This window comes from Strigops habroptila, chromosome Z, assembly GCF_004027225.2.
Source record: "Strigops habroptila isolate Jane chromosome Z, bStrHab1.2.pri, whole genome shotgun sequence".
In the NCBI taxonomy this organism is placed as follows: domain Eukaryota; kingdom Metazoa; phylum Chordata; class Aves; order Psittaciformes; family Psittacidae; genus Strigops; species Strigops habroptila.
Window position 1 is genome coordinate 37024552 of NC_044302.2, and position 23631 is coordinate 37048182.

Consider the following 23631-nt stretch of genomic DNA (forward strand, 5'->3'; position numbering starts at 1 on the left):
CAATAACTTCTCTAGCTAGATTTAATTTAGTGCAACAGTCAGTCTACAGCCATAGATGGTCCTGGAGTTTTTAATTTTGTGCAGCTTAGTCAATTTTTACCTCTATTCTGTGTCACTACAGCTAACTACAACAGCTCAGGACATGAGTAGCTAATGAGGGAGATTAGACTATACAAACCAGGGTAACCCATCGGCCAGATGCTACCACCTTGATGGGCAGGTGCAGGCACTGAATGATATACAGTGTTATGAATGTATGACACATCCTGACTGGTGACTGGATCTGCTGCTCTCTAGTAAAGCCTGGCTGTGATCAAAGCCCTTTTCCATGGTCCTAAGTATTTTAATCCCTATGTGGATTCTCTCGTGCCTAATAAGAGCCAAGTCATAATGAATCTTCTTCAGTAAGAACTGTTTGCAGGGACTCTGCCTTTCACCCACTCTGCTGTTCAGAAGGAAGCTGCAGAGATGCAGAGGTTGCTCTATTTCAGCTGAACTTATTAAATTGGCCCAACATGTTCAAAAATTAGTGAGAGAGGGGAGGGATAGATACATACAGTAAAGACTGTGCAGTGACACCATCCTAATGTCCCTAAGAAATTCTTGGTGGTACTTTTGAGCAGACTTTTCATGTATAAAATTGCTCATATTAAACCATACCTGGAACAGAGAATATGAAAATTAAAATCCCTGGAGCCAGATGACCTGAACTCTGTTCCTTACTACTACACAAGCTTTCTGTGGTCATTTTAAGAGGTCTGTGTCTTATACAAACGCAGAAACTAATGGAGCAAGTATTTCTCTGACCACATCGACAGCATTTTATATTAAGGTCAGTCAGTCATGCTGTCGGGAGGAAGTATTAGTGTTATACAGCATTATACAGCACCATACGGCACCACTGATTCATTTTCCAGCAATTAATGATGTGGTAGATCCACCTTAGGAATCAACTACATTATCTCGTTTTAATTTTCCAGCTCAAAGCATAACATGGATTATGGGATGTTATGTTGCATAGGTAGTAACCACTTACAAGGAAGAAAAAACCCCAAAACAACAAACTACTGTGTGTGTGTCAACTTATGTTTAACACAGGAAGAGAAACAGAAAACTATGGCTACACCTGTATTAGCAGGCACAGATCTGTAGCACAGAGGAGTTGGTGCCAAGGGTCAAAAGCCTGTGACAATTTCGGGGGTGGAAGGAACAGGAGGGGAAAAAGGTGTTATTTCAAAACAACTTACTGTCTGCTCCCATGGACTGAACACACATTAGTGGTCAGAGCCTATTAGGTGAGCTTTTGGAGCACATCTTTCAGCTCAGTTTAGTTCAAAAGGAATCCAGGTCAGAGACTGAGACAACTCTGTGATATGAAACCAAACACGCAAGATGAGGACAATTGGGAGACTCCCTTTGAAAGCATTTTTGCCTGATGTTCCAGTGAGGATAATGCTGTGTGTGAATAGAACAAAATGACATCCAACAAAAATTGGAACAGGACAATAGAAGATAAAGTATCTGAAGAGAAAACAATTGTCTCTCTTTACTATAAAAAGACCCTCTCATAGTAACAAGGAAAGAATTGGCAAGTTAAATTGCAGGTTCAGCAGCAAAAAATGTTTAGTGACTCAGTGAATCTTTTTTTTCCTGGTAATACACAAGCAAGGGAGGAGAAAAGGGAGTACTGAACCATTGGGCCAGCTTACTTGACTCTGCATAATTCCCTATTTTTTGCTCATCCTTATAGCCTGGGTTTTGCTTTTGGTTGGTGGGTTGGTTGGTTGGTTTAGCCTCACCACATGAGGGCTGAGAGGGGATAACTCCCGTCTGAAGGGCAGACAACTGCTGAAACTGTAAAAAGTTCAAACATACCAAACTGTGAAAAAATAAATATCAAATACGAATTAAGTTCCTAATTATTGAAGGACTGGAGTTACAAATAGCCCTCTAAAGACGTATTTGGCAAGGAACTTATGACTTGGTAAATCTTCAAGAACTATGGTAGAAGCAACTCTTTGAACTTCAAGTGGGAACCCACAAGTTTTACAATCTGATGGGGAGACATGGTTGCCATTTACATCATAGCCTCACACTGACTTCTGATGAGTACTTGTAGGGATTGGAAAGCATTTACCGTTATCCATAACTTCTGAGTATAGAAACCCTCTTTTCAATTTTTCTGAATGTTGGAGATCAACTGCAAGGTAAAGCTTTGATCTGACAGGAGTGGGGATGGCTTTTCACAGTGGATGGCATATAGCTCTCTGAATATTATGTGGAAAATAAACAAATGTATTGCCTCTGACAGAGTAACATACCATACACTTGGCCTCTTTTGCCCTCTTCCTGTGCTTCTTTGTATGCTGAGTTTTGGTCTTCAACTGACAGCCAGCATTTGTTCCTGCCAAGAAGCATTTCTGCATGGGTATACAGCTTAGGTAACCAGCAGGCACTTCTAGACAAAAACACCTTTCATCATCTGCAGCTGCAGAGGGATGAATAACAACATAAATGTTCTTTTCTGGTTCTTCCCTTTCCCAATTAAAAGAATCTATAATTCAATTCATTAAAGCCATCTCTGTGACAATTACCTTCCTGTAAAAGCTCTGGATCAGTTTTCCTTATCCAGAACCTCATCTTTTTTGGTTAGGCCTAAGTCTAAAATTTCAGTTCTTTGAAGTGTATGCTGCCTTTAAGTATAGGACTGTGACTACTGTGCATAATTATAAAGAACTTTTTAAATTACAATGGCAATGTTCTTCAAAGTCTCCTATTCTCTAGCTGCCTTTAAGAACGATCTTCCTTACTTCTCTCAGCCTTGAAGTATTCTATTGCTCTATTTTTTTAAGTTGTCTGTGCAATAGGGAAGAGACTTCAAAAGCTTTAAGGAGAAAACTAATTTGCAACTTTCTTGAAAAAGTACAAGGCCTTGCTAACTACTTCTATGCTACAAACTAAAACTACTAGTTTTCACAGTTCTTAGCACAACTAACAGCATTTTCTAGAAACTGGGAAAACAATGTCATCCAGTTTAAGCCTCTTCTTTACTATTACCCACTACCAGAATTTAAAGGTTTGGCTTCCGATTCACAGAAAGAAGGAGAATGAAACATGAAGTTTTGTTTAAGGTACAATTCTTAATGACATGAAGACTGAACCCTAAAGCTGCAGCATTCACATTTAATTATTTACACTCAACAGAAAAAGTGGTTTACCAACCAGTACTGCAGCAGCCCTAGAGGAAACAGATACAGAGACTCAGACAGATGTTCTCCAAAACATATTTTTAATGTAATCTACATTTGGAGCCTAAAGGGAGTAAGAGCAGAGAAATATGCTTGTTATTCCTTTTTCACATTACTGTTAAAGCTAAATTACTTCACGTAAAAAAGAAACTGCAATATATCCATACATGGAGCTAGCCCTGCATAGGAAGTCTTCGTGATAGAACACAAATACCATGTTATTTATAACCAAACCAACAATAGCTTTTCATTCTGCCCTCACTGAGGGCTTAATTCACACTCAAAGCAGTCTAGTACGTCTCCCATCAATTTTCCCAAAATTACTTTGAAGCATTAAATACTGACTGGCTTCATCATAATCACAGAAGATAGAAATTAGTGTGTAGTGTGTAGTCTACTTACTCACATTTGCCAACATTTTAGAGTATAACAGGCATTCCACTCTGAATTTCAAAGCATGAGGAAGCTACTTCAAGAGCAGTTATATCCTACCACTATCACCTTGCAGCTGATATAAAACTGAGAGGAGGCGCATTTTTTCCTTCTGAGGTTTTTAACTTTTTTATAAATCCTCCTGTAAGGATTTTGTTATAGCACTCTATTCCTTTTTTAAAGCAGTGTTTTGTAAAAATAGAAAAAGGTTTATTTTAATGTGTTGCAAAACAGTTGATAAGAGATAGCTCTTTGGGGACTCTGAAAATACACAAAATTACTTCCTATCCAGTGACTGCTGTAAAGTGTATATGGAAAACTAACTACACTGTTGCCTTGCATTTCAGAAAGTGTCTTTACACTGCACTTAACAAACTGAACAAAGACACCAAAGACAGCTGGAATCTTGTTACCAGCATAAATGATACAAAAATAGGAATAAAATTTTATAGAATTTGGTAAGAAAAGCATTTAATTTTTTTAAGAGAATACTATTTATCTTCCTGGATTAAGTATTTCACTTGAAACCCAAGATGATTAGAAGAAAAACGGCTTTAAGCATTTATCCCCTACCCCCAAAAAAATACAACTTTGGAGGTCTCAACAAGCAAGGAGGTATCAGTGTCTCTGTCTCTCAGGAGCCATACCGTGAACTGTATAACCAATTTTAGAACCTGCTACACCCCTGCAGGGCATACAATTTTTTCAGCAGTGTTCTCAATATTCTTCTGCATTGGTAGCTCAGAAGCAGTATGTTTCAATAGCAAAAGAAAAAAAAAAAAAAAAAAAAAACCAAAAAACCCCCCAAAAACCCCCAACCCAAATAGGAAGAAAAGATAAGAAAAAGAAGAACAGGAAGGCCTAAACAAAGGCCTAAATGGACTTGTTGACTTTCTGGAGCAAGAGCCCTGTAGGTACACTTATAGCCCACCACTGAAATGAAATATCAAGTCAAAAATACCCAGTATACTATACCACTAAATTTACAAGTAAACTGTATTCTATCCAACTGAAATGATTTTCACTTTAAGACATTCGCAGGGATAATGTGCCATAATAAATTCTACTATTAATCAACAGTAAAGTGCTGAATTAAATTAATTACCTGAATTGCACTCACATTTATGATCTTTATTTATAGATTTCTTATCAAGTCAAAAGAGCCCTTTCTGTTGTAAAAGCTAAGCTGTTGTGCAAATATTATAAAAATAGGTACTTTAATTAGGAGCTATATACACAACAGAACTTCCACTTTTTGTTAAGTAGAGCTGACACAGCAGAGGTGAAAAAATCCATGCAAGTATTTATGAAGACACTTAAAATGAAGAAAAAAGGACACTGCTATAGAACTTCCAACACCCTGCCATACAGCCACTTACTATATTAGATGATCTCTAGATCTGGATCGATAAGCATCATGCCACCAACATGCTTTAGTTTCTTATGTAGCTAAAGCTGATTTGTAAATCTTAAACTACAGCATACATTTGATGTATTTCTCATTAAAGTGTATCATTAAGCTTGAGGTTAAACTTTAAGCAACTTCACATCTAGGCACATAACCAGCACAAGCAAGACATTAGTGCAAAGGGGAAGGTGACAGTTGTACATAATGACGACTCCTCCCCTAACTGCACGATTCAATAAAACATTTTCAGATTTAAAGTTCAAGTGGACTACAATGAGAAAAAGTGAGATATTATCCCACATTTAAGACAAATTTCCAGAGGATCAGAAGGAAAACAACCTCAGTTACAGTAGTCAAAAAGTCGAATCCAAATTTGGAGAGCTGGTAAGTAACTCCAAAATTTATCATGCTATGAAGACAGCATTCTCAGAAGAGCTCCAAACAAACCGCAAAACAAAATTGGCATTTAAGTTGAAATTGGCCGAGTGCTGCATAGAAATATGCTCACACACAACAGTCATGTTTAAGCCAGTGCATAGAGAAGATAAAAGCACTTATGGTAGTTGCAAATGTTAACAAGTCCATACAACTTGTACAGTTTAGCAATGAGTCCATAGAAAAAGAACAGAGTTAGAGTAGAAATGCTCAAGCAAAACAAAAAGGATGACCTTCCAACTGTATAAAATCCACGCAGTTATAGTAAAAAGACATCAGTGGAAGATACTTAACTCAGTCCCAAACACCAACAGGCAAACAAGAATAGACAAGCCTTTGGCAGACAATTTTAAGAGTCTAAATACGGCATTACATTTCTAAATAATCCACAAAATATATTATACGGAATATTCATATTACATACTAGGTAACCGACTCTGCAGATCTGATGCTAACAACGCTTTAGCCAATGAGAGCAAGATGAAGCAAGCTAAGAGAACGCTGGTGTATCACAACAGTGCTCAAGGAAAATATTATCATGAAGTCATGCTTCAGAACCAGTACTCTGGCACTCCACACTATCATCTATGGAGCAAAACAAAGTTCTCTAGTTTTTCAGGGATGTGCCCTGTGTAGCATATGTTATGATTCACTATTACACGAGCAGCAAGACACTGCAACGTAGTATGATTTATGGGTTGGATTAAATTTTTTGCTATTTCCTTTTCATCCAGTAAATCACTAGCAGTTTGTTTATGTGAGTTTGTGGCATCAAAGTGAGAACCTGACTTGATAAGAAGATTCATTATGTCTGGATGGTTGTTCAGTGCAGCAATGTGTAAGGGACTGTTGTTATCAAAGTCTCTGACGTTTACATCAGCACCACATTCCACCAGGATAGCAGTAACTTGTAGAGAGGGGAATTTACAAACTGGGTAGCGACCCACACATGTAGTATTATTGTCAACAGCAAGGTGAAGTGGACTAAAGTTATTCTTCCCTCTAGGCTGAAGCTTAAGAAACTTGTAAATAGTCTGTTTCTTAAAATGCTCCTGTTCTGAGCTGCAAGGTACTTTCTCCAACAAGCAAATTAAATGCAATATGATGGAAAGGGCTTTGTTTAGCTGTATTGGATCGGGAGAACATTGGGTTTGTTTCATGGCCCGCTCTATTTCAAGAACACTTTTGCACAGTATACCCATGAGATCATCAAACGTGACAGTAGTGCCTAGCAGGCCTTTTGCCCTGTCCTGAAGCATGAAGGAGAAAAGCTCAGCAAATGATAGCAAACTGCTGGCTGTCATTGGGCTCAGTGGATCAAGATTGCTCTGCTGCATGTCCAAAGCATATTTCCATAAGTTGATACAACGCTTGAAGTTTCCAGAGTCAGCATAGACAGCACCTCTGTATCTAATATAGTATGATGTATCTGGGTGAGAAGGGCCAAGAATTCGTTCTCTAATTAACAGTGCTTGCATTCTCATTTCATCAGGGTCTGCAATAAGATTTTCTAGTTCTTCGGAGCTGTTTACTTCTTTAGCATAATCATATGCCATAATTAGTGTTTGTGGCACAGGTTTGCTCAGTATATTAGTCCTATCACTGTATCTCATTTCCATAGCTCGCTTCCAGTATTTCAAAGCACCAAGCAGATCCCTCTTTTTGTCCACAAATGTTGCTCCTAGAAGTTCCAGTGCATTTATGCGCTCAGCCTTACTGGTCTGTACATGCTGAGTCAGAAAGTCCACGATATTTGTATGGCCTGTCACGCTAGCTGACAGAAGGGGAGTCATTCCATAACCATCCTTTTCCATTTTAGCACAATACTTCAGAAGCATCTTCATGATCTCCAAACTTCCAGATTCCGCACAGTCATGTAACGCTGTGTTTCCTGCAAGAGAATACAATTACACAAATCATAATCAAGCTATAGTCTGAAACTTGCACTCTAACAGTTTATAAATAGTTTAAAACACTCCAAACATTAATAGTTATTAAAAAGGAGCTAGCTGTTTTGACATCTGTGGTCTATGAAGGCTTGTATGACAAGTCAAAATATCCAAGATCTGATTAAATATCAAGGCTGATAGGCAATTATAAAAATCAAAATGTTTTATATTACTGGCTGAAAGAATTAAACAGGTTTTAAGGACCTTTTTGTCTCATTATTTTAAAAAACCAAACCCACCATAATTAAAATGGAATTCCTTACCACATAAAAAGCACAGGAGCAGGCAACTGCTTGAGAGTCAAGCAAGCAGGGCAAAAGACCAGCCTGGCTGAACAAGGAACTCCTTATGGAGCTCAAGAGGAGAAATAAATTTTACACTGTCTGAAAGCACATTCAGGCTTCGAAGGAAGATTACAGAGCTGTAGTTCATATATGCAAGGAGAAGATACAAAAAGACAAAGCTCAATTAGAGCTGAAACTGGCCAGTGCTGTGTCAGACAACACAAAAGGCTTTAAGTACGTTAATAGGAAGAGGTGTAAAGAGAAAAAGAAATCAGACCAATATGTGTTGAAGATGGTCTAATAAGAATGATGAAAAAGTGGAGGCTTTCAATGCTTTTTTTGCCTCAGTCTTTAATAATATGGATAGACCTGGAGCTGCCCAGTCCCCAGAGTTGGAGGACTGAGTGTGGGAACAGTGACTTTGCATTTGTGGACAGCAAAATTGTAAGGGACCAGCCGTATCAGTTGAACATTCACAAGCAGTGAAGGAGCTAGCGGATGTTATGGCAGGACCTTCTCTATCATCTACCAAAGGTCTTGGGAGGTACCCACTGTCTGGAAGCTAGCCAGTGTTATTCCAGTTTATAGGAAGGACACGAGGGAAGATCCAGAAAACTACAGACCTGCTAGTCTAATCTCAGTTCCTGGAAAAATTACAGAGAAGATTATACTGGATACTCCTGAAAGGCATTATAGGACAATGCAATCAGACAGTCAGTATGAAGAAGTCCTGTTTAACTAATTTGATATCCTTCTATGATAAGGTCACCTACCTAGCGGAAGAAGGGAAGGTGGTGTTTGTAGTTTTTCTGGATTTTAGTAAGGCTTCTAACGCTGTCCCTCACAGCATCCTTCTGGGCAAATTGTCCAGCTCTGGAATAAGCAAGTTCACTGTGTGCTGGGTGAAGAACTGGGTCAACAGCAGGGCTCAAAGTGTTGTAGTGAATGGGGCTACCTATACCCAACTGGTCACCAGTGGTGTTCCTCAGGGCTTAATTCTAGGGCCAGTTCTGTTCAGTATTTTTAGCAACGATCTAGATGCAGAATTGGAATGCACCATTAGCAAGTTTGCTGATGATATCAAACTGAGAGGTGCTGTTGACTCTCTCAAGGGACAACATGCCTTGCAGAGAGATCTAGATAGACTGGAGCACCGGGCAGTCATTAAAGACATGAAATATAACAAATCCAAATGTACCTGGGGTGAGAAATGCTGGGCACAAATACAAATCGGGTGAAGAATGGCTGTGGAGCAGCCCTGCAGGAAGGGATCTTGGGAGCTGGTTGACAGCAGCTCAGTGTGAGGCAGCAGTGTGCCCTGGCAGCCAGACACAGCAAGGCCCCCGGTCACAAGAGGGGCTTATACTGCTGTGTTCAGTGCTAGTGCAGCCTCACCTTGAGTGCTGTGTGCAGTGCTGGGCCCCACAGCTGAAGAAGGATGTGGAGCCCTTGAATGTGTCCAGAGGAGCGCACAAAGCTGGTGGAAGGGATGGAAGGCATGTCCTGTGAGGAGTGGCTGAGGACTCTGGGTTTGTCTGGTTTGGAGACAAGGAGGCTGACGGGAGACCTCATTGCTGTCTGCAGCTTCCTGAGCAAGAGAAGTGGAGAGGGAGGTACTGAGCTCTGACCCCTATTACCCAGTGCCAGGACACATGGGAATGGCTCAAAGCTGAGCCAGGGGAGATCTAGACTGCATTTAGGAAACAATTCCTTACTGAGAGGGTGGTAGAACACTGCAATTGGTCAGGCAATTGGACTTGTTGATCATTGTAGGTCCCTTCCAAGTAAAATATTCTGTAAGAGATTTTGTATCTGCTTTCAAGTATGAAACAGAAACTTAAGCTTTCTATTTCCATGTTGTTTCACTTTTCCCTTCTTCCCCTGTCAAATTTCCCTTCCTCTCTATCTCCAGCAATGATTAAAAAAATGATATCTGTATGAAGATTAAAGCTGGGCTAACTCAGCATTGGCTTTGTGTGCCTCTACACTATACCTCTTCCTTTCTCCATCTGCCAGACATTTTGACTTACACATTTTGAAGCAATAACTGTATCACAACAGGCCCTTCATCTCAGCTGGGGCCTCTGAGACTGCCAGTATATTCTAAGGGAGATATATTTTGCCAAGCACATGTATAGACCCAGACAAACTGTTCTTAATGGTTTCTTAGGTCTTTATCCTAATGTCCCACATTAATTCCTCTGCTCCTCTGGTTAGGATTCCCACAGGCAAAAAGGGGAGAAAAACCAACCAAGCACCTTCAACACACAACATCCAAGCTTCTAATCATTTACGTGCAGATTATTTTCCATTAGCATGACACTGCACAGTCTTTTATTTAAAGGCATTCCCATTCTAACACTGTGTGGGAAAGTTTCCAGTAAGCACTAGTGTCAGTTGTTTGAAAACCATATTCACAGAAAATTAGAAAGCAAGCATTGGACACCACAGTTAAATTATTTAACTATGAGGCTTCAACTAGATGAAAATTTTGCTTTTAAAATTACACAATTTACATCTACCTTGTTCTTCCATAAGGCATTATAGATTCTACAAATTCAGGTATAGCAACTTTTTGGCCTCCCGCTAATATTAAGTTATTAAATGAAAGCTTATGTAAAAATCCCATCCCCAATTAAAGAGATTTTACATCGTAAGCTCTGCAAATTGCAGTTATCTGCCCATCAGATCATCAGTTTCTGTGACACTGTTAGCAAGTTTCCATATTCACATATGAGACCTTCTTTTATAAGGGTTCTCTGCACATTCAGATTTGGCCTTTAAAAGTTGAGAGAAAAGTTTCCTGAAGCTTCCTTATTTGCATTTTTGGTAGGCCTTTTTTTTTTTTTTTTTTGTAAATTACAACAAGTCAGCAATTGACAGTGTGCTTTGCTGTTGCATTTCCAGTCTCTAAGACAACTACAGTGGGTTAGGAAACAAAGTAGTAGTCTTGAAATCTTCAGCTCATATGTGGGATAAGTGCGTATTTGTATAGTCTACCTGTCTAAACAGATTCTATCTCTCTTCACAAACTTTGTTTTTTCAGGCTTTGATCTCTAGAATACGCAGTTCACTCTTTATACCAGACTGTTTAGCTAATGAAACTCAAATGAAAAGCATTCCTGAGATCTGTCTTAAAAGCTGAACACTGTATAGAAATAAATTAAAACTAAAACGGAGGCAAAGTCTTTTTGCTAATACTTTTCTTTGTTTTCTGCCAAGAATATATTGTTTACACTGTCTTAAATTCAATAAATTCAAAAGCAAAACATCTGAAGTTAGCACATATATATGTATGTAAGGAAAAAAGCATTCATACTTATTAAATACACTTCAGAAGTAGAAAAATAGTTCCGTTTTCATTTATAAGAACCTAATGTAGGCATATATGCATAACTGTAGTATTTTCTAGCTTTTACATATGTGACTTCATAGCACACTTATCTTCGTTCTAACAAAGCACAGTAAGAACATATAGAGTTGAAGAAAAAACCCAAACATGGGCAAAAACCATTAAAGCAAAATTCAGAAATATCCAGTCAAAACATAATGACTGCCCTCTAAATTAAATACCCCCTTATCACCAGCATAATCAGATACCTCAGGTCCACAATCTAGACATCTATTCTGTGTTTTGAATGAGCAGATTATGATACAGTTCCTTGCTTTTATCTCCTGTTGACAAGCCACCAAGACAAGAAAATGATTATGCAATGCTTTTTCAAGTTTTGGAACACAGAAGTAGCATGCCGAGACTCAAGGTCTGTTTAGATGAAATTTTTCTAATGGCCACTGGGCCTTTTGCCTTGGTTTTACCACTTACGTCCTAATCATCCCCTCCTGACTCTTCTAATCTTTCATTTCTCAAAACTTTATGTGTAACTTGGTCTGTTGCTTCTTCCTCAAACTTGTTTGAGGACCATCTGAAGAAGAGCTCACAACAAAGAGCTCAAGGCTTCTCTGTTGCTTTCAATTCCAGCAACCATACAACAGTGGTAAGGAGGAATAACAGTTAATTCAGGACAAACTAAGTCTCAATCCAGGCTGAGCAGATACCAAAATCTAGCTGACACAAATCAAATTCATACAAAAGATGTGTAAAAAGTTATTTTCAAAAGCTTATTACTGAAGTTTAACTGGTCTTTGCTATTATAGCAGAGCTATGAAAATATTTTGTCCCCCCAACCAGTATTTTAAGTGCAAGCTTCAAACATAAAAAAACCCAACAAACCAAAACCAGAAAAACACAGAAAATATCAGATTGTTTCATTAACAGACAGCAAACTTCACTTGCAAAATATTCGTTTCATGAAACACTTCTGAATAGCAGCTAGCAATTCTATCATTCACTAACAAGTAAGTTGAGGAGGACACCCCAAAGTGGCACCTGAAATTATCTCTTAGATCAGGATCCACAAAGTTCGTACAATGACAAGTTTGTTAATTTGGCATCTTTATCAAATATGATTTCCTCTGTCCTTATCACATACCACAGACCAGAAACTGTTGATACCTTTAAATTCCTAAAATAGGAAGGCATCAAATGCAACAAATACAAACTCACCAATGCACACACATTTTAAGTCGTCTTACTATACTGGAGAAAGTCTAGTTGATACGTAACTTCAGCAGACATCCCAGAACTAAAGACTGACTGCTCCCTCAGTCCATCTGCACTTCTGCACTCAGTGATGAAGACAAAACCAGATGCATCTGGGTGTTGGCTGGGCCACCAGTTAATACAGCCATTTCAGAGTGTATTCAAGTATGTCCCTCACATCAGAGCTTCAAAACACTGGAATTGGCACCTATTTTCTTCCTTCAAGTCAATATTTTCAAGATATTTTAAAAGTCATAACATAAAAGCATATTAAAGACAAATAAGCCAAAAGGTATTAATAACACCGAAGTTTTTACTGTTGCTTCAAAACCATTTATATACATTTTTCTGGCTTTGACAATAGGATCAGTGGCAGCTATTCATATTACACATTGTAGACCCATTGCCATATAATGCTGCTCTTGAAACTCTTTTATCAATTGCCACACATATATGCTATGAATATTAATACCAAAAAAAAAATCCACATAAATTAAGCTTAGCCATTGTCTGGGTAAATTCAGGTCCAATACAACAGTCTGCATGTCATTAATTTACAAGGCAGCTATGCAGAGCATATGAAAATATGCATAAGACTCCAAGGAATTTCAGTACTCTGTCCAACTGCATGTCCTTAGTTAAAAAATAAAAAAATTAGAAAATTGTGTTTTTATTTGTATTACAGTTGCTGACTTTGGCTTAAGCAGCTGTTACTGACAGCATATCAAAAGTAGTGTAATTTTTTAGCTACTTATATTGTAGTAGGCCTTACAGTTAAAATAACCATAGTTATTTTAAGTCATGTACAAACCAACAAAGGAACGCCATCACCATTAATTTTTAGTGGCTGCACCTCACTTAGGTTTGACTGGATGGTACAGGTACAGCACATTGTAAAAGCCAACAAATTTCTATAGAGGAAATGTTGACAGGGGTAGACAAAGAGTTGAGAACTGCCAATTTACAAAATAATAATAATAAAAAAACCCCACCCCAAACCCTCCCCACACATAAACCCCAAGAAATAACAAGATTACCAGCCTCTACACCTAGAAGTGTAACGAGTGTGAAATTTCAGAAGAACTCAAAAGAAAACTTTTATCCTGCTCTATGTTCGACATATTGAGCAGGAATTGGAACAGTTCAAATAAGTATGGTAAATCAACCATTATTCTGTGAATTAACTCAGCCATTTCAGAACCACTGTATTGTCTACAGTGACAGGAATATACAGTGGCTGAACACAAATCAGCAATTAATTTTTCTAACAAACTAAAAGCCAACACTGCATCTACTGCTGCATTAAAAAAGAAAAAGGATGAAAAACTTGATAGTCCTTCTCTTTGATAAGCAGTTTTCCAAGAGACACATACAAAGATGTTGGTTAAATTAAAGTACTTTTTTAAAGGTGTGAATGGTTATTTCAAAGTAGGTTTCAATAGATTTTCTTAATCCAATTTTAATTTCAAAATGATCTGCAGTGATTTAATTACATACAGAAGATAGTTAATATTGCAACAATATGAAAGGTTCATTGTTCTTGCACAGAAATAAATTAGACTGGATATGTTTTGGTAGTCACAGTACTTCTCTGCTAGAAAGTGATTCCAACTATTGCTAATACTCCTTACAAACCGCTTCTATCTGTATCGAACTTTACTACTCATATTACCTAGTAACTTCCTCTAATTAAAAAAGCAACAAAGAAATGGAATAACCCTACCTCTAGTCCTTCCAAATCTTGCAAAAACAAAGCAAGGAAATAGGTATGGCCAACTGACACCATATATTTATGTTTTATTCTTTTGTTACTTTTTTAAAGCTAGTCCTTTTGTAAAGGTAGTACGCACACTACACAAAACTAATTCTCTAACTATCCAGTGTTAACAAAACCTTATCAGAGTGAGGGGCGAGCATTCAAATTCATAATGAGGCCATTTCTTTCTATGTCAGAAGCAAATAGTTCCCAAAATAGACTAGTAGCTTGTGACATGGGAATAAAAGAAATTGACGCTGTGACACAGAAAGTGATTTGAAGCCAACCAAGTACATCTACTTCCTAATACTTACAAAATGCTTGGTTTCTGAGTAGTAAAATTTACATTAGAATTTAGGATCAATCTGACTTCATATTCAAGATGTTTAAATGTAAGAGAAAAAAAGATTTAATTTAAATGACTGTCCAGTATGTAAAATTACCCACATGTGTATATTTTTGTGGCCTTACAGATTAAATCAATCACTTTTATAAAGTGAGGTTGTTCATGTAACATCGATTTTTTTTCTAACAGATCACTTGAAGTAATTAAGTCTAAGAGTTTTACCGATTTAAAAAAAAAAATAAATGTATTACTACGTACATACAAACATGGACAATGCACAAGAAAACTGCTATAGATCCCTATGATTAGTTTGCATGGCAAAGAAAAGCTAAAGGTATGCCTTCCCTTTAGAAGAAATTATGAAAAAATTGAAAAGAACTGCTAATCTCAGCAAGTTATGTTAATCTAGTTTCCATATGCTGTACGGGAACAATTGCTCTCTTATTCACCACAGCACTTCACAAGAACTTGTATAATCAAGATTACCCATACAAAGCATGCTGTTATTTAATTTTAACATAAACTCCTTTTTAGCTGAAATTATTGAATTTGTTTCTTTAAACTGTATCCTCCTTATTTACAGACATTCCTACTGAAGTTGTTTCCACAGCGTCATGCATGAAATACCTACAAAATTGAATGCACTACATCATGTAATACCAACAACAAAAAAAAAAACCTCCCAAACTACAAAAAGGACCCTAAAACACTTCTAGAGCAGGGTTTATTCACTGGGTAGGGGGAAGAAAGGGAAGTTTTGGGGTTTTTTTGTTTGGTTCTCTCCCCCCCCCCCCCAATGAATTTTTGCAAGCAGACAAGACTAGCAACCTCGGAAGAGAACAAACCTGTCAGACTCCTTAATGTTTACTGTAAGAGAAAATTAATTTTTAACACAAACTAAGCCACACTGATCATAGAGCGAAAAGTGTCAATCTCTTTAATCTCCTTGTTTCTGGGTCTGCCAAGTCTGTAAAAATTTTTTTTTCCTTTACCAGCAGGTTTAAGTGTTACGCTTCCCAGTATCCCACATAAATGACAAGACTGAAACAACACGAGCCCTTAATATAGTACTACTGTATGTATAACCTTGATACAGTACCCATAGAGACTGAGGTCTGTATGCTTTTATACTTTCTGAAGTGAGGAAGCAAAGTCAACAAGCCTTGTCCTCCATGTTATTTTGCAAAATTATTCTGATCAATTACTGTCCCAGTAGAATTTAAGAACAGCAAGATTTTGAATCATAGTGTTCTGTGGTTTCAAAACCAATGAGTCCCTCCAACTGCTATGGTACTATGGAGCATCGTAGATGAAGAGTCAAGGCTTGAAACCAAATGTTCCTGTGCAGTACTCAAGAGACACCTAAAGGAGCACCTAGTCCAACAGTCCTTATGAAGTGTTCTAATACTTGAGAGAAGAAAACAGCCTTTTGGCCAGCAGACTAGTCTGCTTACTGAAGAAGAGGGACAGAGTTAGTGAAGACCACTAGTAAAAACCATTAATATCACCCTGAAGAGACCACATACCAAGCAGCTGAGCAATGGAAACACTTAAAAGCCATGGTAAGGGGAGAAAAAATAAAAATCTGCCTTTCAAGTAAGTATTTTTTAAAAGAAGAGTCCTTATTTCCTGCACCATTACACTCAGACCATCCTGGCTATCAGCAGATGTGCACTTTATCTACAATTTAACACATTAACTGCAGAAGGAAGGGGATGAATCTCAGCTGCCACAGCAAGTCTGGTAGAGAAGGATAAAGCATAACACAAATTATCAAATTGTGCACTGCTCATTTTCAAAATGCAAGATCTAAGTATCCTGTCTGGAGTTAGAACAGAAGGGTAATATCCCTATAAATGGTCTGCATGCAAAACAGAATCACAAAATCAAATGGTTCGGGTTTGAAGGGACCTTAAAGATCATCCAGTTCCAACCCCTGCCATGCGCGGGGACACCTTCTACTAGACCAGGTTGCTCCAAGCCCCATGCAACCTGCCCTTGAACACTGCCAGGGATGGGGCAGCCAGTGCCTCATCACCCTCACAGGGAAGATATTTTTCCTAATGTCTAATCGAATCTCCTCACCTGTCAGATTAAAGACATTCCCCCTTGTCCTATCCCTACATGCTCTTGTAAAGTCCAGCTCCAGATTTCCTGTAGGTCCCATTTAGGCCCTGAAAGACTGTTCTAAGATCTGCTCTGAGCCTTCTCTTCTACAGGCTGAACAAGCCCAGCTCTCTCAGCTTTCCTTCATAGCAGGGGTGCTTCAGCCCTCTGATCACCTTTATGGCCTCATCTGGACTCGCTCAAGCAGGTCCATGCCCTCTTGTGCTGGGGGCCCCAGAGCTGAATGAAGGACTGCAGGTGGGGTCTCACAAGAGCAGAGTAGAGGGGAAAAATCACCTCCCTTGAGGTGCAAGCTCCTGGGCTGCAAGTGCACACTGAAGCCAGCTCATGTTTTTCTCATCAACCAACATCCCCAAGTCCTTCTTCTCAGGACTGCTCTCAATGCAGTATCCACCCAGCCGGTGTTTGTGCTTGGGACTGCCCCAACCCAGGTGCAGGACCTTGCACTTGGCCTTGTTGAACTTCGTGAGGTTGGCACTGGCTCACCTCGAAAGTCTATCAAGGTCCCTCTGGATGGAATCCCTTCCCTCCAGCGTGTAAACCACATCACATAACTTGGTGTTGATGGCAAACTTGCTGAGGGTGCATCAATCCCACTGCCCATGTCACTGACTAAGACATTAAAATCATGCTAGTCCCTGAGGAACCACTTGGATCTTGAGCTATTGACCACAACTCTGAATGAGACCATCCAGCCAATTCCTTATCAACAGAGCAGTCCATTTGTCAAATTCCTCCCTCTCCACTTTACAGACCAGGACGTCATGCATGACAGTGTCAGATGCCTTGTATAAGTCCAGGTAGATGACGTCAGTCACTCTTGCTTTATCCACCAACGCCATGGTGGCATTAAATAGAAGGCCACCAGTTTTGTCAGGCATGTTTTGCCCTTAGTGAAGCCATGTTGGCTGTCACCAACCACGCCCTTATTGTCCATGTGCCTTAGCACAGTTTCCATGAGAATCTGCTCCACAATCTTGCTAAGCACTGAGGTGAGACTGACCAGCCTGCAGTTCCCCTGGTCCTGCTGTTTCCCTTTTTAAAAATGAGGATTATATTTCCCCTTCTCTGGTCAGCAGGAACTTCACCAGACTTCCATGACTTCTCAAATATGATACATGACAGCTTGACAACTACATTTGCCTTTTTTATTGGGACAATTATATGAAATAACTTATTCTAAGCATAAAATCCAACAAACACAGCCCCAGGTATACCCCCAGTGGAGCCCAAATCTGTAATTTGAAGGCCCAAGGATTGCTACCATTAAAAGAGTAAGCATTTCCCTCCCTACACATAGCAGCCAAAGACTGTGCACAGAAACACATCAGTGAAACACTGTATTCAGAAATACAGCAGTCAGTTCTGAACATGGTAAGGGAGCACCACTTAACAACAGGTCACTGGCAGGCTTTGCAACGTAGCAGAAGAGAAAACCGAATGCAGCTGACACAGAAAACATCCTCCTCACCCAGCACAAAGGTAGGTAGGTCTGCGCTTCACTTGAGGAATTGTTCTAGGGTCAGAAATACCCCACCCTTCTTAACCCAGGTATCAGTTTCTCCCCCCCCCCCCCCATCAACACTGTTCTTGTTATATTAAACATTCTTTAAGAAATCTTTCATATACATATATGTTGCCTATGTGCTTCACAAAAGTTTGGGGAAACTGTGGAAGTTCAGATCTGCACAAAGACAACTAAAGGCTCATACGTTAAATTCAGAACCATTGGGCATCTTTCACGATAGAGCATTTATTTACCCCATGCATCTTATTACCTCCCCTCTTCACCACCATCTCCTGTGGGACAGTGCCAGACTGACCTCAGTGTAGCATCTTATCTGAATCAGACTCTGAAGTCTATGAGTATCTTAACTCCCTAGCTGTGCTTTGCGCTTTCACAACAGTCATTCAAGAACCTCTGCATCTGAATTTCCACAGTCCAGAACACAGCTGTGGGATTCTACCTGTATTTTAGAAGCAGGATTTCACTGCATGTTTTCGCCTGCTCTGTTATATACTCTGCCTCTGTTGTCACCCAGACTTTCAGATGCCTGTGAACTTACCCATTTTCTCATCTTTCCCTGGAACTGTCAACACTTCAAAACATTTTCATGTCTTTCCAAGCTCTAGATTTTCCTGGGCTTTCTTCACATCGTAAGGTTCTACCTTGCAAGATTAAGATCCAGTGGAAAAACACAAGGAATAGTTCAAGTAATTTTGCCCACATCCCCCCTTCTCCCTCCCCTCCCCTGCCCCCTTTTAAGAATAATATCTGGAAAAGAATCTATACTAATCTCCTACAAGAGCACCTCTACTGAAATTACACAGTTTTGTTTGCATAGAGTGTTGCCATTTTAAATGCAGCAAAATTTACAGTAACTAAAGCTTTTACATCTTTCACAGAACAGCAGGCTTCTCCATACATGGCCCAGAAAGGGGTCTATCTAAAAAGAATTCAGACACAAGGAGAGCAACAACTTTTCCTACTCAAGAGCAGAGCACTCAGGTTCTCTGTAACTCCTCACCACAAGCACAGGCATGCTGTCAACTGTTTAGTACACAGCAGAGAGGAGTAGAACCTAAAAATAATACACAAAGTCTTCAAGGTGGACATGACAAAATAGAATTAATCCTGTTGGAAATACTAATTTTGAAATTAATAGGTACTGAGCATGCTTTCAAAACAAAGCCATTGCAATACCTACACTGCTGGAATACTTAGGGCTACCAGTTTTGCATTCCCCTGCCTTTCCACTGCTGACTCTCACTTTCAGGGTTTATAGCACTTTCTTTCTACCTCACTGCTGCTTATTAAACAACTTCAGAGATCAAACTGCTTTAAGATGCCAAAAAGAAAAGGTATGTTCATGTGGTATCAGCAGGGATTTCCACATACAAAAACATTCCACATACTTGATTGATACCCATTACGTACACACATCCATTTGTACACATGGCAGTTTGAAGTATAAAATGAGTTTTAATGAGCTAAAGCATATCCAACCCAACTTTTTAAAATTGAATTTAAATAAGGATCAGTTATACTTTATGAATCTTTGCTCATGCGCCTAGTGTGAGGCACACAGAAACTAAAGGAAGCAGAGAGAGGAAGGAATTAAGATAATAGAGAAAATCCTCAGGAGTGCGTGGCTGCCACTCAGTCATTTCAAAAGCAAATAACATTTATGCACAAGTGAATAATAAGGACCAGTATAGTAAAACCTACTCCACCAACACAAAATGAGGAGAGAAAAGAGCTGCAGAGAGATATAATTCTCCCTTTAACATCAGATATTTAACTGCGCTGCTCTGTTCATGCCTATCATATAAAGGGATAGGTTTAAAACTAAAAACCAATACACATTTTATATTTAGCTTTTTATTCCAAGAACCCTATCTAGAAAAATGACATTTTTATCCTATCACCAGTCCATGATGATTCATAAGAAACCTGACATCCTTACAAAGGAAGATTTATTTTGCTCTGCCCACTTTTATGACAAATCTGTAGTTTAGCTTTCTTTACATTAAACCCACATATCTGCACAATTTGGTGAAAGAAAGGCATATTTAACTGAACAGCTTTTCCAAGAATTACTCTCACATTTGGTATTTACCAGTATCACAAAATAATCTAGACATAAATTATACTTTAACAGAAACAACTTTAAGGTGTAGTATACTGTTACAAACGTAATTAGCCTAAAACAGGCAGTGGAAGTATTACACTACAAAAAGGTTTATAGCAAGTTAGTAATAAAAATATCTCAAAGGCAGGTGCCAGGAGAATGGTGCCAGACTCTTTTCAGTGGTGCTCAGCGACAGGACGAGGAGCAATGGCCATAAACTAAAACACAAGAAGTGTCACCTCAACACAAGGAAGAACTTATTTACAGTGAGGGTGGCAGAGCACTCCACAGTGGGGTTGTGGAGTTTCCCTCTCTGGAGACATTCAAAACCCGCCTGGACACATTCCTGTGTAACCTGCTCCAGGTAGCCCTGTCTTGACAAGGGGGGTTGGCGCAGATGATCTCCAGAGGTCCCTTCCAACCCCAATGATTCTGTGACATATATATAAAATAAGCTGCTGAAACACAATCCTGGCTCAGTGAGCTAAAAAATTAACTGTAACCTCCAATAACAGGTATGCTTTTCAAGCAAATATCACTCCTACATCCAAGTTTGAGATGTAATGAAAAACAGTGGTTAAACCAAGAGAGCCACATAATTATGATCACAGCAAAAAATGACAGAAATCTTCACTTTGAATGATAACACCAGGGTGACTAAACAGGGGCAAAGAGATGTCATTTGTGATCTGTGCACCACTGGAAGTCGTTCTGTTTGGATTACAGTCACCTACAGCTTCATTACTTTAAGCTTAATATATGTTTTTGTTTTCTAACACCAAAAAAAGGCCCAAAATTATTTAAGAATTTGGAGGGAAAGGAGAGTAAAGAGCAAAGTGGTTATTCATTTCCAACATAGAACATGTTTTTTCTCCTTTATGCATCTTTTCTTGTAGCCTTATTGCTACAGGTCAGTTTTATGTGCAGCATATTTGCTTTGTTAAGAAATAGTATGAAGAACAAGAATACATGCTCATATATTTGAATATGTCGCTACACCAAGATACTATAAAGAGTAGTTCTCAGTGTGCTCATTAACTTTTTGCACACATATAAATGTGAATTTTCATGACTGTCTTTTTAAGAATTATGGGGTTAAGATTAAAATGTGTGAATTGAGAACAAAATTATACAACCTGTGTTAGCAAAGGAGTAGATAAAAGAAGAGTAAGAACATAACTAAATACACTTTATCTCTTTCTCATCCACCTCATGAGACTAAAAGAATACTTTTGGATGTCAGCTTCCTGAAGAAGGGTAAATAAGTAACTTCACCCCTATGCAACACAAGGAAAGGGAAAAAAACCCACACCAAACTTACCTTTAACACTTTTTCTGTTAACATCAGCTCCTTTCTCAAGTAAATACTGAGCAATTTCTTTGTGACCTTTGTAACATGAGATCATCAAGCATGTATGCCCATGACGGTTGGATACCTCCAGGTCTGCTTTGTGTTCCACAAGGTACTTTACTATTTCCAGGTGACCATCAAAACAGGCAGCTCTAAGCGGTGTTGAATTTGTCAGAGTTGTGTTGTTGACAGATGCACCATGATCTAACAGACACCGCACCACCTTCAGGTGGCCAGCTGCCGACGCTGCCCATAACGGTGGAGCCCCCTCAATGGTCTCACCATCAAAATTCACTGAACCACCAACTTCTATTGACGCAGAGCAGTGGTCCAACAAGTACTCCACCATGTCAAGGTGACCGTAACGGGCTGCCATCAGAAGTGGTGTGGCACCATTGGTTTTCTCTGACATCAGTAGGGCTACCTCTTCTCTTGTTTTGCTTGCCAGTAGCTTAGAGAGGAGCCGCAGCTTGCCATCACGAGCTGCATTGAACACTGCTGTCTTTAGATCCATCTAGTCTGCAGCTCTCTGCCTCTTGAAGGATACACGCCTGCCTTTCTCAGGGTCAAAAGCTTACTAGAAACACACAGCCCAAACAGAGTGTCCCCAGCTTCTTCTCAGAAGAGTCTCATCTATACGGGACAACATGGGGATTCCGAACGGGGTCCTGACAAAGCACAGGCTGTGCTTGCTGTGAATCTACAAGAGAAAGAATGCTGGATGTTTTCACCTCCTACTTCACAGACAAGTAACCGCAACTGTGTTTTTTCTACAGCTACACCTACTCGCTGCTGCGGTGTGCCAACGTCCAGCCGCCTTCCCTGGAGCGTCCCCAGGCCGCGCGGTGCCCCTGAGGAAACCTGTCGACCTGTCGGGGGAGCGGGGGGTGTGTGTGGTCCTACCAGCCTGTTACCCATACGAGCCGCAGAGAAATCCTTTTCTCCCTTATAGCGCTAAAAGACATGTCCCCGACTTGTTCTGAGGTGCGGCTTGAAGGAAGCGCCCTCGCTGCCCCAAGGAGCCCGCAGACACGCACCGTACGGGGAAAACCAGGCAGGGAGGGCACCGCACGCCTCAGATGAGCCTCAGACGATGAGGAGAGCCTCCGCCTGTCCTTTCCCTCACTACCAGCTCCCGCCCGCCCAGAGGCTCCCGACCCTCCTCAACGAGATCCCCCTCCCCCTCCCCCTCCCCCTCCCCCACCCCTTCCCCTCACCGCTCCTTCACGGACCGCCCCGGCCTCCCCGCCCGCCCGGGCCTGCGTGTTACCTTCCCGGGACGCTACCGGCGCCCTCCCACCGCATCCGGCCTCACAGGGAAGCGCCCGCCGCCGGCGTCCGCGCTCAGTCCCGCTCTTCCATGACAGCCGGCCCTCACCACCCACAACCAGCCCTGCGCTGAGGCGCGGCGCGGCACCGCCTCTTGGGCGCGGCCGAGACCAATCAGAAAAGGGCGCGGGCGGACGCCAGCCAATGGAAGTGGGGCTGGGGGAGGGACTACGCCGCCGCTCAAGGGCGGTGCAGAGCGCGGCGGATAGCCGCCAGCGGGAGGGAGAGAGCCCCCGGGCCGCGCCCCGCTTCAGGGCGGGGCTTGCTCCGGGGGCGGGGCTAGTGGTGTCCCATACAAGACGTTCTTTACTGTGGGGGTGGTGGGATGGGGAGGCTGTGGCTGCCCCATCCCTGGCAGTGCTCAAGGCCAGGTTGTACGGGGCTTGGAGCAACCTGCTCTAGTGGAAGGTGTCCCTGCCCACGGCAGGGGTTTGAACTGGATGAGCTTTAAGGTCCCTTCCAACTCAAACCCTTCTAATCTGCAAGCCTCAGAAAGGTGGGACACCATACACACAAACTTGGAGAAGACCAATGGGCATTAATGGTCAGTCGTTTGGACATCGATTTGCAATGTGACCTAGTAGCCTCTCCACCACCAAAAAAACCTAAAACCCCACCACCAACAAAGATAAAACATTCAATTTTCAATTTTAGGTACAAAAGCACTGTATCACAGCCTGGGTTACTGTTTTTCCCTTTTAGCAAGCTGGTACATAGGCCGGTGATTGTTTTGT

At 40.4% G+C, this 23631-nt stretch overlaps 1 protein-coding gene across 1 annotated transcript; it reads right to left on the minus strand.

Moving 5' to 3' along the window:
- Positions 1–3268: 3268 nt before the first annotated feature.
- FEM1C (fem-1 homolog C) lies at positions 3269–22977 on the minus strand. The gene is made up of 3 exons (XM_030512318.1): positions 22839–22977; positions 21539–22268; positions 3269–7414 (listed from the first exon to the last, which is right to left on the minus strand). Exons 2-3 carry the CDS (start codon positions 22080–22082, stop codon positions 6105–6107), a joined length of 1854 nt encoding a protein of 617 aa, XP_030368178.1. The 5' UTR covers positions 22083–22268; positions 22839–22977; the 3' UTR covers positions 3269–6104.
- Positions 22978–23631: the final 654 nt, after the last annotated feature.